Source organism: Drosophila mojavensis, unplaced genomic scaffold (genome assembly GCF_018153725.1).
Source record: "Drosophila mojavensis isolate 15081-1352.22 unplaced genomic scaffold, ASM1815372v1 contig_16, whole genome shotgun sequence".
NCBI lineage: Eukaryota > Metazoa > Arthropoda > Insecta > Diptera > Drosophilidae > Drosophila > Drosophila mojavensis.
Genome location: NW_025318693.1, coordinates 7149026 through 7165909, shown reverse-complemented (window position 1 = coordinate 7165909; position 16884 = coordinate 7149026). Strand labels below are relative to the sequence as shown.

Below are 16884 nucleotides of genomic sequence, written 5' to 3'. Positions count from 1 at the left end.
ATGATGATGGTGCACAACAATCAATTATAACAAGTTGCCGATACAGATCTAAGCAGCAACAACAACAATTACAACAATTAAATCTATAACAATGTGCTGTGAATGAATTCACAATAGTCGCACACTCAAATGAAACGAATCGGACTTTTGGTCCGTCGAACGCTTTCCATGCAGCCAAGCAACGGGTTCCACCGATGGACACCAAATGGTGCTGCTGCTGCCGCTGCTGCTGTTGTTGCTGCTGTTGCCCCTCGATGATCTGCTGCTGGGTAGATGAGTGGCTGGTAGATACTTTCTTTTTATTGCCGTCAACGTCAACAACAACAAAAAGCCAAACGTAACGAGTTCAGATCAATTTTGGTTGACTTCACATGCGGCGGGGCTCGAGCGCAGTTCAATAACGTTTCGACTTGACTTGTTTTTATTGCGGATACAATCCATATCTATATATATCTATACATACATATATATAAATATATGTACACACAATTTTTTTCATTTTTTTGAGTAGCTTCAAATTTCCCGTAATATATAGCATGTGCATACACAGATGTGTGCGTATGTGTGTGTGTGTATGCTTTGTGAACAACAATATGTTAAATATAAAAATTAATACATCGAGAGTGAAAGTTATTGCTTTTTGTGAATAGCTACGTCGATCATCATTCGATGCTGCTGCCGATCGTCATCATAATAATGGTGATCATGCCGTTCATCATGATGCTGATTTCTTTTGATGGAATATTGTAGCCGTTGCGAGCTGGAGTCACGTCAATTTGATTAATACATTGTGCACTATTACAAAATAGTCGAAAGGTGTTAGCCAGCTTATGAAACGCATGCGATAGATCCGAAGAAGTTTGAGGTAGTACAGGGAAAAGAGCTTAACATCTAGTGGATGGAAAATTTGACTAAGCTGGCAGATACCCTAAATAGTGTTGAGGTAGCCCCTTGAAGCTTCTATATTTATTTTATATACAAGGAAAATGTATTTCTGATTGAACACCATATCATCGTATCATTATCATTAACACTGTCTTAATTATCTTCAGTATAGACTACAAATCCAAATGGGAAAAGCTTTCTCTTTAAGCTCACATCTCTAACGAGAATTCTATGAAAGTCCGAGTTGATCTGCCTCAATTCCTATATAGACAGAACAGACGAACGAATAGATAGACCTGTTGAAAGACTTATTCTGCCTCTAACATATGTCGGTGTGGCAACATGATACCCCACTCTCGTGCTATGCAGTTGCGTGAGGTTCAGGGTATAAAAAAGGTCGTCATGGGTTCAAATTTGTTTTTGCTTTATGTGAAAAACAAAAAAACAAAAAATACAACTATTAACCAGCTTAAAGTATTTTTTCGAGACGCATTCGACAAAGCAATCAAAATTCGAGCTAACTTTCGCTTTTCTAGTCTGGTATGGGGACACGCACATCGCAGCGGGCTAATAGAGCCGTTTAGGCCCAGATGGTAGACAATTGTGTGAGCCACACAGTAATCATTGTAAGGTGTGCGCTAGGAACAAACCTGTAGCACTTTGAGTAGCTCTAATTTGTATAATTTTGAGATCTTGCGAGTGGGGAGCCGTGCTTCAAATTCATTTTACTTTTCCACTGCCGCTCTGGGCCATGTGAAGTGGCCGCCGGACGCAGCAGAGCGAGACGCACGACGCAGCTCGCTGGCCAACTGACCGTTGAAAATTGAAAATTGCAGCGGCCAGTGAAGAAGAAAATTGCAATGCAAACGCGAAAAACGCAACGCAAACAGAAAGCATTGCCACTTAAGTATATTTTCAGAGCTATTGTTTTATGCCATTTTCAGCTTCTGTTTCGATTCATTTCAATTGTGACAATTCGCTTCAATGCGCTGGCCTTGGGAAAGCGCCTCAGAATAGTTGGCTATAAAGTATGACCATGGCATTGTCAAGGCCTTCAGTTGAAACGCAAACGAGACTCGAGCGACATGTGTCCTCCACGCTACGCCACTCCACTGTGCCTGCTCAGCCTGCTGGGCCTGCTGTGCCTGGCCAGCGCCCAGCTGGACAACTGCAGCAAGGATCCTGCCACGCTGCTCTGCCGCGGCGAGCGCGCCATGCGGAATGTGCTGCGCAATCTGAGCAAGAGTGATAAGCCCCTGGTGATAATGCGTGGCCTGGAGATAGTGCCACTGCCCAACGAAGTGGAGGCGCCACCGACAGCTGCCCCCAACGCGGATGCGGATGCCACGCTGTTGGACAGTCTGTCCACGTATCTGCGCACGCACGAGCTGAACTTGAAGCTGGCCGATTTGCTGGACGAGGCCAGTCCCAGTGGCGCAACAGCGGCAGGTGGGTGATGTGGCGCAAGTTATGCGTAAAGTGGGGCAAATGATTTGCATTTCCTGTTCAATTTGCCGGAAAAGTTTCTAATACGATTATGACACTTGTTGCCATTCAGTTTTACGGCACTTTCCTCAAAACTGTGCAACAAAAAGTTCTCGGAAAAGTTGCAGAAGTGTTTACGAACTTAAGAACTAACTTCCATCGACTTGACGGGGGGCGTTATTAAATATTCGAAAGAGTGGAGCGGAGTAACAAAATACACGCATTTTAACAGCTACTCGAGCTAAGCCCTGCTCTAATGAAGTTTCGTTAATATTCATGCTGGCATATTGATGCTGTGGTCCAATTTAAAAATGGATTTAAAGTCTAAGAAAATCAGTCTTAAAAAAAATTTTGTTTTCTGATTTCAATACTTTGCGAAAGAAGTAAAGAAAGGAATAAATGGATGCTAAGTCCAATCATCCTATTTTTAGGATAGCCAGACACGATATGAAAGTGATACTTCAAAAGTCATCTTAAAATATGTATGCCAAGCTCAAGTCGACAGCTAAATATTTAAATACAATCATCATACATAATCATCATCAATATATTATCATCATGAGTATAACTTCAATGATTTGTCAAGCCTTTATCTGTAACCTCCGAAGCGCAAATTATCTTTCACACTTTGAACTGAGCTCACCTTTTTTCAATTCCCCATCAGTAACTTGATCTTTTAGTATCCTAACCATCAAATATGGCAAACAAAAGGCATTAAACTAAAGTCTAGACATGGAACACGCAGAGTTATGCTTTGTCATCCGCGCGGACTCATAAATTCCAATGTTAATTCTGCTTCTTCTTCTTCGTCTTTTCGATTACGCAGAGGCACGCAAGAAGGACAAAGGACAGGGCCTGCTGCTGGCCATGGCACTGATGTTTGGCAAAATGATGGCTGTGCTGGGCCTGGGCGGCATCGGAGCCTTGGCCATGAAGGCGTTGGGCGTGGCCATGGTAGCACTCATGATGGCCGGCATTCTAGGGCTGAAAGCAGCCTCCCAGCAGGGCCACGAGAGCAGCCACAGCATCTCCTATGTGACCGGCGAGGGACATCATCACAAGCGACGTCGTCGTGCCACAAACATTGTGGAGGAGCAGCAGCAGGAGCAGCAGCCGCAGCGCCTGGCCTACAGGGCCTGGCAGCGCTGAGCGGCAAGTGCAATGTGCATCAGTATTTGTTTTGTATTTTGTATTTGTAGCTGTAACTAATTTAAATTGACTTAATTTATAATTTAATTTATATGCAACCAATGGGGAATCTCTTTCAATCACTCTGAATAGGGGCAGTATCTGGCTGCCACCGAATGCGCTGCCAGTTGGTTCTTTGTCTAACACTCGTTGCTGCCACTGTCGCAACATGGTTTTGTCTTGTTTACTTCAACAGCGGCTGATGCTGCTGCTGCTGCTGCTGAGGCAGAGGCTGCGGCTGAGGCTGCTGCTACTGCTGCTCTTCGCTTTATGAAATTGGTGAAAGTTTATTTTAGTTCAGCTCGCATTGTGTTGCCAGCAGCAACAACTACAGCGAGCAGCGAGCAGTCAACCTATTCACAACAGCCACACTTCAGCTCGGGCTGTACTTGTCTTAACACCCTTTCTCAGGGTATTATCAAATCGTCAGTTGATTGAACTTAATATACATAAATTTGTATAGGCCATCCTTAATGCTGATTTATTGGTCTACGAACTTCTTTTGAATCCATAAATTTAGCTCCTGCTGTGAAAAATCTTACAGCGCAAAGAGGCATTGCAAGAGAGGGTATCATAAAGTCTGCTATTGTATATGAAAACTGGAAAGAGACAGCTTTGTCTGACTGTTTAGCTCATTCCCATTGTTCACTTATTCATCTCTTTGTCTCCTAGCAATATATTTTCAAGGGATCAAAGAGTAAACGCCTATTGAGTATATTTCTTGAATATGCCTATTTAAATATATATTTAATATATTCAGTAAATATATATGTTATTTATATATTTAAATACAAATAAAGTATATTAATTATACATATATATTTCTATATTTTTTACCATTATCAGCTCCCTCCATAGGTTGGACCTGATATATAGACCTGATATACTCTTCTCCTTGAATCGACTTGACATTTCTAGAGCACCCAATAGTCGGCATAAGTCAGTTGAGCTGCTTGATTTTGTCATGTTCATTGTTTGTTCTCTGTGTCATTAATTTGTCAGTTAGTTGTTGGCTGATGTGTTATCTGCTTTGGCTGCAACAGATGCGCATGCCATAACAAGGCTTTGGCTGCATTTTGGGCGGCGTCACAGATTTCATCTGGGATTTGGATTTCTGGTGAATCTGGTTAATTCGATTTGCATACAGGCCCGGCTGGCTGGCCAGGCAACTTTCACTCTATTTTGGCAGCGCAACGGTTCTTTTTGGAGATCACCAGCGGCAGCAGCACCACGAGCACCACCACCGCCAACAACAAAAACAACAGCAACAACAACAGAGACAACAAAAACAACTGTCTGCCATGGGCAACAACAAATTACTACCATGAGAGAGACCTACATTTATTTTGGCCACGCTGCGTTCTGTTACACAATATCAATTAAAGCCAGGCCGGGCCGAGCCGAGCCGGTCCGGTCTGGTCCGGGCCGGGCTGGGCTGAGCTGGGGCACTTGAAAAACCCGTTAAGCTCACGGCAGGGATATCTTGAAGAGCGCAACATGCTCTACCTCGCACCACGAACCTTGGCACTGGCTGTGGCTCAGACAGCTGCTTCGACTGTGGCCGCCGCAGCGCCGTTAACTTTCCCTTTTAAACGGCTTTTAACGCGTTCGCATTTCGAGTCGAGTTCGACTTTGGCCAGGCGTCGGCTGCAGTTTAGCGTCTTCGTCGCATAATTAAATTATAAAATAGGTTCATAAAAAGTGAATTTGTTTGTTTATAACATTTGTCTCTAAGCACACATATGATGATGCGAGTAGATAGATATACAAATATGTCTGTATGTGTGTATGTGTGTATGTCTATATGATATATACATATATGATTATGCGGTAGCTGCTGCCGTTTTTATGTAAGTTCCCGTTTCGACGCCAAGTGAAATGAAATCCAAATTGATTTTCTAAATTTCGGCTTTTTGATTTTTTATTGCACATAATCTGCCAGCCGCACACAGTTGACAATAAAAATATACGAGTCTCTGAACAGATGAAGGCAACGTGTCTGAATGCGGCTGCTGTCTCTGTCTCGGCCTCTGTCTCTGCCTCAGTCTGTTGCTCTGCTACTGCTGCTGCTGCTGCTACTGCTGCATAAATGAAAGTTCATAAAGAAATTAGCTGATTAATCGTCGTTCGATGAGCTTGGAAAATGACCGAGAGCCGAACCGTCCAAGCTAACTGAAAGTGTCACGCAGCCTACATTTCAGTCGCAGCTTCCACAAATTTCACTTTTCAATGATGAGCCCCCTCCTTCCGCCACAAGTTCGCTCCCCTCCTTCTCCTCCTGCTGCTGGTCAGCCCACCTGCTGATGAACAGCTGTAGCGGCTGAGCTGAGCTGCCCGTTTCACATGTAAATTAATTTTTAACCCAAATACCGCAAATTCTTTATACGGAACGTCGCTGCACGTCTGTTGTCACAGCATCAGGTCGGACTGCTTTTTTTTTTTGCCTCATATATATACTTTTTTGATTATTATGCAAATTTACTTACAATTCAAATAAACGTAAAAGGCGAATGAGATTAAAGTTTACCAACCAAGTTTATGGCTTGTGAAATTTTCATCTTTAATTACATATTTATAAGGCGTATAGTTGCTTTGATGTGCTTCTCTTTTTTTTTTTTTTTTTTTTTTTTTTGGTTTGTAATGGGATGTTGATGAAAATATTCCTAGCTTTGTGCATATTTGTTTCTCTTGAACCAATTTAGTTGCCAGCATAAACATTGTCTCTGCTGTATTTGCTAAAAATATGTTTGCTCGATATGCTGAGGGCAATTGAGTCTGCTTTGCCCCATAGCCAATTAGAAAAACCAGAAAATGGTTTACATATTTGCTTTGGATAAAGTGGAATAATTATGTTTGAGCTATTAAAAATATTGTGGTTTCATTTAGTATCTAGCTATGAGTTATAATGATATGAGCCTTCAAAATAGGTGATTTTATTGTGGAATAGTGTTGAGCGAATTTATACTAGGTAGGCGCTAACTGTACTATGAATAAATTTGGAGTAAACGTTGGATAATTAGAGAAATGTTCTAGAATATATTACAAATATTCTTAAATTAATTCAGAAACTTAAAAACTTGTGTGTGCATTTTATATAACTTAACATACACTACAAATTCTAAATTCCAGTAAAAATTCTCTCTTATATAAAATACTTACTTAAGTTTGCTTCTATTGAATTCGGATTTGTACAAGGTTTGCAGAACTTCGTAGAGTCCCTTATTGCATCATCTTCCGTTTCACTTTCCATTATTGAATAGTTCCGCAATGGAAACATCATCATCAGCTTCAGCATCGGGCGCGATTTCAGTTAAAAAATTGAGTTTTATTGGTTTTTTTTTTTTTTTTTTTTTTTTTTTTTTGCGTGGCATCTGAATGCAAATTGTGTCTTTGTGTGTTTGGTATCTGTATCTGCTATTTGGTATTGTGTATCCGAGGCTACGGCTGCTGTATATGGCTTACTTCTGACCACGACTTTCTCCGAGAAATTGTTGTTATTTATTCATTAAATTTTTACTTCTGCTATTGTTGCTGCTCCTCGCTCTTGTTGCTTTGCTTCTTCTTCTCTTTTTTTTTTTTTTAATATTTTGGTCACTCTTGTTGTTGTTCTGGTAGCTGTATTTATTATTATTATTATTGCTGTTGTTGTTGTTGATATTTATGTAAACACACCTACATGGCGCGCAAGAAATATTTTTTGCATGAGGCCTCAATAACAAACGGCACAAAAATGTAATGCAAAACCAACAAGAAATCTGAAATATTTCTGATGTCTGGACACTCGCATACTTTCGCACACACACACTTACGCACAATGTGGCAATTGATTGGCAAACTACTGAAGAAAGATGTCAGCAAACAATGTGAATTTGTGATACCAATTGGATCGCACCTGAAACTATTTACCTGCGATTCGTATGCGGCCCCTGTTGTTACTTCAGCCTCTGCCGGAGCGGCAGCAGCTGTCATTTGGCCAAAGACACGGTACATTAACGGTACCGTTAATTTAACAGCCTCTTGCCCCCGCCGATAAAGATCGACGCCAACTGAAACGAAAATCTTTTCTAATTAGTCGCAAGAGTTTACTAATGCAAAGATTTTCCCCGTTTCTAACAGTCGCTTTTGTTGCTTATGCAAATTAACCAAACAACACAAAAAGCTAAATGTCCAAAAAAAAAACTTTCTCATCCAAAAACAGATTTTAACTTTAATTTAATTCAAATACTTTGTTGAAACAGCAAAAGCCAAAAACTGTAAAAATACAGAAAAAAAAAAAAAAAAAAAAACATCGAACCACGTCGTTTCATCACCTGACAAATGACTGTGCGGTCCGAAACGAAGCCAAGCGAAATGAAAGTGAGAACACCGATGAGAGTACATCAGCAGCCAAGATGCTATCCCGGCCCCTATCCATAAATAACTGGCTTAACTACCCAGATACTGTCAGCGGTGCATATATCACAGACGAGCAAAATTTTAAGTATCGCATCAGATTCGTAATTCAAAGGTATGCACACATATAAATATGTAAGTATGTATATAATTATATAAATAAAAAATATATACATACGCGAAAATATTTTGTTTTTATATTTAACTTAATTTATATATTTATTTTTATTTATTTATTTTTTTTTTATTTATTTATTTATTTTTCTTTTAACTTTAAACTTTAATATAATAGTAAATTTTTAGATTTTGATATATGTATATTTTGATTTTGTTTCAATAATAATAATATACCAACTACCAACTCCTTATCTTAAGAAGCCCCAAAGAACGAATTTAGCTTTAGGTACGTGTATGCTTTACTCACGTGTATGCTGGGACATTCTTTCAGGAATACCCTTGGTTGATTAAAAGTCTCCTTATGCCAAAGGTCAAAAGATATTTAACTTCAAGTCCATACCTGAAACAGAAAAAGGCATCTTAAGGTATTACAAAAATGGTAATACCGAAAAAAAGCATTCGAGTATATTTTTTACAAACATTTACACATGAGCTTCAATTATGTTTTATTTGCATATATTGAATGTATGCATAGAAAACATATTCATAGACTCAATAGCAACAATGCAAACAAACAATGTTTCAGTGTGCATAGAAGCTGATACGATAGAAACAATAAATTTGAAGAAGTGAAAATTATTCAAAGCCAATGAACAAATAAACGTATGTTTTTTAATTGAAGAGATAGCTTAGTTACTTAAAAAGGTAAATCATTTGAGCAGAGCAACTAGCTTAGCTTTAGTATGGCAATTATTTTATGCATATGCATTGAATGAATTAAATAGTTCAGAGCTTAAATTTAACGAATAATCTCATAAATTCATTTGCAAAATATCTTTTTTTTAATATCCTTTCAAGGGAGCTTTTCTGATAAATTACTGAAAGGCTGAACCGAGAAAATAGTTGCGGCTAACGAATGTGCCAGTGTGTGAGCGAGTATGTGTATGTGTGTGTGGTGTGCGTGTGTGTGTAGTAGCTGATGTAATGTGCTGTTGCAGACAGACAATTTATGGCCATTTCTTGTTGAGTGTTAAGCCATTTGGCAATCTGTTTGCTTTGGACTGCATTGACCATTGGCCATTCGCCATTGGCCATTGGGCACTGTAGCCACAGTAGTGTGGCTCGTGTGGCAGCTGTCGAGCGGGCGGCAACGCCTTTTCCAGCTAAGGCGAAATTCATTCATAAAATGACGCTCGACACTTGGTCGGCAGCTTTTCGCATGAATGGCCGCGGCTTAAAGCTTACGGCTTATGGCTCGTGGCTTTAACTGTTGGCCATGTTGGCACATGGCAGATTGATGGCGTCCAGTGCGTGGACCAACATAATTTAGAGTAAACGGATGTGCAGGTGTGTGTAATTGTGCGCACGTCTTCGTCTGTGTGGGGCACTGTATGTGTGTGTGTATGTTGATGAACTCATTTGCATTTGAATGTGTGACGAGATTGCGGACCGGTGAAAATCGAAATTTCAACATGGCTGATGAACCGATTTGCGTTGCTTTTCTCCCTAGCGGCACGGCTGCTGCGCCCTGTTTTTCGATGCGGCTTTGGTTACGAAATGTGGGTTCAGGTATTTGTCGAGCAATTTGAGAGTTTTGTACACTGTTTTTACCGTTACACCAATTGACGTCACACACTTCTTGCAACGAAAGCTGATTAAATGGTAGTAACGCATTACGAATTACTCATACGCCCCTTGACCACTCATCGACTATGCCGCATAATGACTGTGACTCAGTCAAGCATTTCGTAAGCCACAGATCCGCCTGACAGTTGATAGTGTCTAAGGGTGTCGCATATCTCAGCACGCATTCACCTTGAAATGGAAATGGAAATGGAAGACAGTGCTAAAAATAAAAATAAAATAAAATAAAATATAAAAAAAGCGGTATAAGCCCAGCAATTGTTGACTCTTATTTTGTTGTTGTTATTTTCTGCTAAACGGCGTGCTCAAGGCGTGAAGATGGCTCTGACGGCAGGCCAAGCAACCCATACATCATCTATGCATCTCGAACTCCAGTGCCATCGCCGTCTCGCTAGACCATCATCATTTATCGCACATCTCGGACGGACGGGGCTCGTATCCGTTTTTGTTTGCTTTTCGTGTAATTTCTCTTTCATTTCACTTGAGCAATTGAAGCGCGCGCTTATTTGCACTTTTGCTGAGCTCAAATTGTTGACTAATGTGTCACAATTGCAAAGTCAGCCAGCGCTTTTTTCCCCTATTTAATTGTTAGCTAAGTGCGGCAGAGGGAACGACACGAGTGGGGCGATTTTCACCTGCCCTCAGCAGAACGTGCTTATCACTCGATTGCTTTTCACTCTTTATGAGCTGACCCTTTGCTTATGTGTATATGAATATTATGATTACTGTTTGATCTGGGTGTTCTGAATTTAATTATCACACATTGTGATACAAATCGCAGCTGATGTTACATAATAACAATAATAATAATAATGATAGAAATTCCCAGCCACAACAACTATGAAGTCACGAATATGAAAAGTAATTCAAGGCGCACACATGCGATAAACATAAAAAAATATAAACCACACGCCCACCTGCCCACCTGCTCATCTGCCCATCTGCCCTGCGGCAGATGAGTCCAGCTGAAGAGGGGCAACTGGCAGAGACAGCGGCAGGGGCAATGGCAGGGGCTGGTGGAGAGGGGCCACAGGGGGCAAGGGGCAGCTGAGTAACAGTAGTATGAAAATACATTATAATACACACAACTTTCATTTCTTGCGGCCAAAAACAACCGAAAGCAACAACAAAAAGCGTTCAAAATTAACAAAGGTTGAAGAAGAATATGGCACACTAGTTGCGACTGCTACATATGCTTGGGGCCAGAGTGTAAGCGCGGGGATGGCGGGCTGAGCTGCGCACCTGTTTATCACCTCATGTGTTGTAATCTGTGTAGCTTCAACTCCACTAACAGAAACAACAACAGTTTACGCGAAGAGCAATAACAATAACAATAACTCAACGAAGAATGCTACAGCCAGCACACTCTCTGCCTACGTATGTGTGTGTGTGTGTGTCCGTGTGTACGTGTGAGAGAGTGAGAAGCAACGGAGGCTGCAGCAAATCGTATGCATGCTAGCCTCTGTCTGTGTGCGTGAGCGAGGCAGCCCAAGCAGCGCGAGCCAACGGCAGACAACCTTGGGGCTTGCTCACAATTTCGCTCTTCTGCCTGCTTACGGACGAAACTTTCTCGCGCGCTCACACTCTGCGCCGGCGCCGCCGCGTCAAGCCCTTGCGCAGTCGCCGTCGTCGCTGTTGACTTTCTTTAATGCGGAAGCAGAGCCAGCAACAGCAACACCAACAACAACAGCAACAACAGCAACAACAACAGCAACAACAGCTAACAAAAGCGCGTGAGCATTTAGCGTTGGCGTCGCTGCTCACCTAATGTGTCTTCTAAGAGCAGAGATGCTGTTGCTGTGGCGCTGCTGATGCTGCCCTCTTTCTCTCACTCTCACTCTCTCTCTCGCATCCCGCATGCGTAGGGAGCGGCAATGCGGCCCTCTTATACATATTTCTGAACGCGCTGTCGGCGTCGCTGCCTGGGCCCAATGCTGGGTCGCTCTCTTCTGTCCGGCTCGGTCTCTGCGTTTGAGTGTGTGTGTGTGTGTGTGCACTTTTTACATAATTTTACGTTATGCCGCGTCGAGGCGTCCGTTAGGTTGAAAACTCTTTAAAAACAGCCTGACTGAGTCGAAAAGTTATCAAACCGCAGCTTGTTCCATTCGAATGAACACACCAGTGAATTCGGTGGTGCTTAAGAAATTCAGTTCAGTTCAAAACAAATCATATTCAGCCATGAAGTTCTTCGTTGCCACCGCTTGTGTCCTGCTTTTGGCGTCCGGCATCTCGGCCGATCCTGTTAAGGCGGCAGCCGCCACCGATGAACAGCCCGGCGCATTTGCAAAGTGCCTGGAAGCTGATTCCATCTCGTGTCTGCAGCTCACGGTACGGATTAACTAACAAGGATTAAACATATTACACAAGAACTTGAACCACAACATCAACATAATCATCATAATCATCAATTAAAGTGAAAGTGCAAATGATATCATCAGCAAAATCGATAAATGAACCTGCAAGTGAAAGTCTTCTAAAGACATGCCAACAAACCATATAGACATCTACATATACATATACATGTTATATAAGTGCAAAGGATGCCCTGGCAGAAGTGAAAGTGCACCAATCACAATCATTTGGAATATGAACAATAATTGTTAATAATTACCAAATATTTAGTTGTAGCTTGTGAACCAATTGATCCAACCTCGCTAATTTGTGCTTCCCCCTCTCTTTCTCCCTCTTCTTCTCTCTCCACGTGTCTCTATTTCTCTCTGCAGCTCTACCGCAAGGCCAAGTCCATCTTCGAAAGTCCCCAAATCGAACTCTTCGGCGGCGTCTCTCTGGTCAAGGCCAACGATGGACGCCAGGGCAAATCGTTGGACAACTCTCTTGCCGTTGAGGCCGCACCCACTGTGGAGGCACGCACCGCCGAAATGGGCAACTACTTCATGGACAATGCCAAGAGCTTCTTGTCGGAGCGCTCTCTGAACTTCAACTTCGCCAATGCCGCCCGCAGCGTTGCCCGTGCCATTCCCGATGACATCAAGGCCGATCTCCGTGAGCTGGTTGTTGAGTCGCGTACCCGCAAGAAGAAGCTCTTGAAGAAGTTCCTGCCCATCCTCCTGGGTGTTGGTGCTAAGGTTGCCGTGCTCGCCATTGGCGCCATCTTCGGTCTGCTCTTCATGGCCAAGAAGGCTCTGATTGTGTCCGTTATCGCCTTCTTCCTCGCTCTGGCTGCTGGCGCCTCCAGCGGTCTAGGTCGCCTGGGCGGCTCTGGCGGCAGCGGCGGTCTGCTCGGCGGTCTGGGTGGTCTCTTCGGTGGCAAGAACGCCGGCTCTGCCGCTGTCAGCTCCGGTGGCTGGTCCTCGGGCGGTGGTGCTGCCAGCGGTGGCTGGTCCTCGGGCAACTCCGGCTGGGACTCGCACGGTGCCTACAGCGCACCCGTTGCCCAGACCATTGCCTACCAGGGCTACAAGCAGGCCAGGCGGTAAATAAACCATGGTCACCAGATGGGAAATTCGCTAACGAAACTACACAAAACACAAAATGATGACCATTAATGTCTATATTTATATTTATTTATAAATTATTTATTTTAATTTATTTACCTAAAAAATCAACGTGAACGAGAGCGGGGCCCGCGTGGTCCTCAACCAATTAAGTGCCTTCCAATTGTAATCTCTCAGAGCTGAGAGACGTCGAACATCCACAACAATCAATTCCACACACACAACAACAACAAACCAACAACAACAACATCACCATTCAACTTCACTTTTCATCTTTACACGCAGTCAACAACGAAAACCAACAACGAAAGCCAACACCCAATTTCTACACTTCTACACAGCCCAACCTAATTTCACTCTACACTCAAGACACTATTTCATACTATCTTAACTGTATTTCCACGGCTGCGCTTTGATTTATGTGCACAAAATGCTTTGAACTAGTCGCGCCCATAAATCAAAATCAAAGTCGCCTAAGCTAACTGTCACTGTTTGCTATCTATCATCAATCTGTCTATCTATCTCTCTATCTATCTATCCATCTATCTTATATCTATCTGTATCTATCTGTCTATCTCTCTCTTTCTCTCTCTCTCTCTATCTGTATCTCATACTCAATCTGTGTTTTCCTGCTCTTACCGAAACGGAAAATTTTAACAAATGCTGCTACATCAAAGAATCAAATAATAATTCCGAAAAATATCAACAAACTGGAAACAATCTTTCATTTCACAATGCCCCGACTTTTCGCCCATTCTATTTAAATTGCAGGCATCACTCATACGCAGCATTGTCTGCTCACAATTTGCATTTTCTTGGCCCTCCACTTTCATTTCATTTCATTTCGTTTCATTTAATGTCATTTCATTCTTTGTTATCAGTCCCAAAAACCAACAAAGATGCTTTCTACAAATTTCACCCACTCACAATATATATATAAATATATTTGTATATTTTTGTGGATCTTCATTTCCATTGCACTTTCCTCGCCCATCTCTCCGCCTCTACATCTCTCTCACTCTTTCTAACTCGTTGCCAGAATACAAAAAAAGCAATTTGCTAAAAAATAAAATAAACATTTTGGGACTCATTCAATAGGCGCTTGCTGAACGGGGGCAGCCACAATGCAACAACAACAATAATGGCCATAACAATAGACGCACATTTTGCACCTGTCGGTCTTTTATATTCTCGCCTGAGCATTGTTGTACGCTGCTAAACAACAATTTGAAGAAAGTTCCCAAAATACAAAAAAAAAAAAAAAACCCACACACAAAAAAAAAAATTGAAAATTGTAAGTGAAGAAGCTTCCAGCGGTCCGAGCAACTTTGGTTAACTGCAACTGGCCAAGGCGACAGTTAGGGCCAACTGCTGTTGCTATTACAGCTGGGCGCTTTACTTATGAATATGACCCAGTTAAGTGGCTGCGCACTTGGCCCATGGCTGATGGCTGATTGTTGATGGCTGATGGTTGATGGCTGATCTCTAAACTCTGATGCTGTGCGTTTGCCATTGCCCTCAACGGCTGATTTACGTGCCGTTTACCGAGCGTCGCCTCTTAACTTGGCTTTCTTCTGACAAATACCGGCAATTAATGTGTTGCCGTCTCTGCGTCTGCTTTTTGAGCATTTAGCAGTTCTTTTCTTCTCTCTCTTGCTCTCTTTCTGTCTCGCTCTCTTGCTGATCATTTGGGCCATTTTATCGCTGTTATATTTGCTTAGCATTTAACATTTTTTTTTACAATTTTCTGCTGCCGTTTGTTGCGCTGTTTCTGCCAGTTAACTGCGTGACTTTGCTCGAGTGAAATTTGTGCTGCTGCCACGCCTCAAATCGATTGACATTGTGGGCCAGGTTAACGGCGTCATGTACCATTGTCAGCGTTATCCGGCAACAGAGCCATTCTAGAGCGTTCGACGTCTGTTCCAGCTGCTGAGGTAATTGAAAGTGAAAGTGTAGCCAAATGGAGAACTCCAATTATATTTTGAACTCACATCTCTGGCTTTATGAACAAATTGAAAATTGTTGAAATAAAAAATTACTTTGGAAAATTCTAGACATAAAGTAATACTTGCTATATAAATAATATTAATATTTTTCGATTATTCTGTTATTATTTCAACGTTATAAAAGTAGAAGATCTCGTATTGTTCTATTTACATTGACTTGCATAGCTTCTTTGCCCATTTTCAATATACTTAAGGCCGAGTGAAGCCTAAGACTTGACATTCAAGTTTATATCAAGCTGATATTTAACTGTGAAAACTGAAACAATTTGTTATATTATTTTTGTTATACCCTAGAGCCATTATGAGTTTAGATAGAAAAGCCGCGACAGACTTCCTAAAGTACTTACATATATTGTTGAGCAGAACAATGAGCTAAATTGATCTAGCTTTATCAGTTTATACGCAATGATCCATACCATACGAGAGTATTATTTCTTTGACACCTTTTCCCTTATCAATATACACTATAAAATTGTATAATTTGTAAAAAAATTTTTTATTTATGTACACATAAAATAAAGTTGGATTGAATGATTGAAATATCATTGTCAAGGTTTAGGGCATTCCTGGCTATAGCAATCTTTCCTAGCACACATATTCACAATAATGAATCTTAACTTCTTTCTAAACGGACTGGGGTGCTCGAATTGCTTACAAATATCCTGGTCAAGCCTCAGGCGTGCAGCACGTATAGCCACAACTTTAATATTAAAGCATACCAAGAAGCTGAGAATTTTCGAGCTGCGCCTTAAAGCACGCTCCTCAAAGAGCGCATTAGTGAAGACGCAGCTCAAAGCTTAGCAAATATTTAAAGCACAGCTGAGTGCGGCTTTCTCCAGGTACAGCTTTGGGGCCAGCTAAAAAGTAGACCACGAGCTGTTGCTGTCTGCGTGAACAGTCGCACCACAATAGCCGCTGTCAACTAGTTTTTATGTGGTGGATTTGGGCTGCGGTTTAGGTCGTGGATGCCACCACTTCAGCTGCAGCTGTTGCTGTTGTTGCTGTGGTTAGGCTAAAAAGCTTTCGACCAAAAAAATGGTTTGAGGCTTAACATTTGGAATGCGTTGCACGTGCGACTTTGTTATGGCCTTTTATGGTCTAAACAACTGCACAAAGGCAGTAATAAACCACAGCCAAAGAGTGGTGCTACAGTTGCTGTTGTGGTTGCTATGGAGCTGCTGTTGTTGTTCATGTTGTTGTTGTTGCTGCTCGCTGCCCCGTGCGCTTTTCCGGTTTGCGGTTAGCGCTTGGGCATGGGTCAATGCACACTTTACGGATTTGGCTTTGAAATGCTGGCCATTTCACTGCACAGGTAGCCCAGGTGCTGCAGCAACAACGGCAGCGTGTGTGAAAGTGTTGCAATATGCAACGACTATTAGCCAGCCAGCATTAATTGAATATGCTCAGGCTGACATTGAATAATACGAGCAGCAATAATTCAATATTTGTACAAACACAAATAGTGCGTAGTGTAGTGTAAAGAGCAGTTGTTCGGACAGTACTCTACATCCACGCACACACACACACACTCACACACAGCTAGAGCTCGTTGTGCGTCTATAGATGTGTGAAAGTTGTCAGTTTGGCACTTTTATTGTCAACAAATTAACGAATGTACAAAACGCATAAACGAACGTATATAGCCGCTAATGATCAACACTGATCAGTCGGATTGATCATAATGATCGCACTGATCATAATGTCGTTGACAA

At 41.9% G+C, this 16884-nt stretch overlaps 2 protein-coding genes across 2 annotated transcripts; both read left to right on the top strand.

Annotated features, from left to right (window-relative positions):
• The first annotated feature begins 1686 nt into the window (after window positions 1-1686).
• LOC6573143 lies at window positions 1687-3519 on the top strand. The gene is made up of 2 exons (XM_032727940.2): window positions 1687-2334; window positions 3197-3519. The coding sequence occupies exons 1-2, from the start codon at window positions 1971-1973 to the stop codon at window positions 3517-3519; spliced, it is 687 nt and encodes a 228-aa protein (XP_032583831.1). The 5' UTR covers window positions 1687-1970.
• Window positions 3520-11794: 8275 nt separating this feature from the next.
• Window positions 11795-13868, top strand: Osi6 (Osiris 6). The gene is made up of 2 exons (XM_001999199.4): window positions 11795-12039; window positions 12435-13868. Exons 1-2 carry the CDS (start codon window positions 11821-11823, stop codon window positions 13146-13148), a joined length of 933 nt encoding a protein of 310 aa, XP_001999235.2. The 5' UTR covers window positions 11795-11820; the 3' UTR covers window positions 13149-13868.
• The last annotated feature ends 3016 nt before the right edge of the window (window positions 13869-16884 follow it).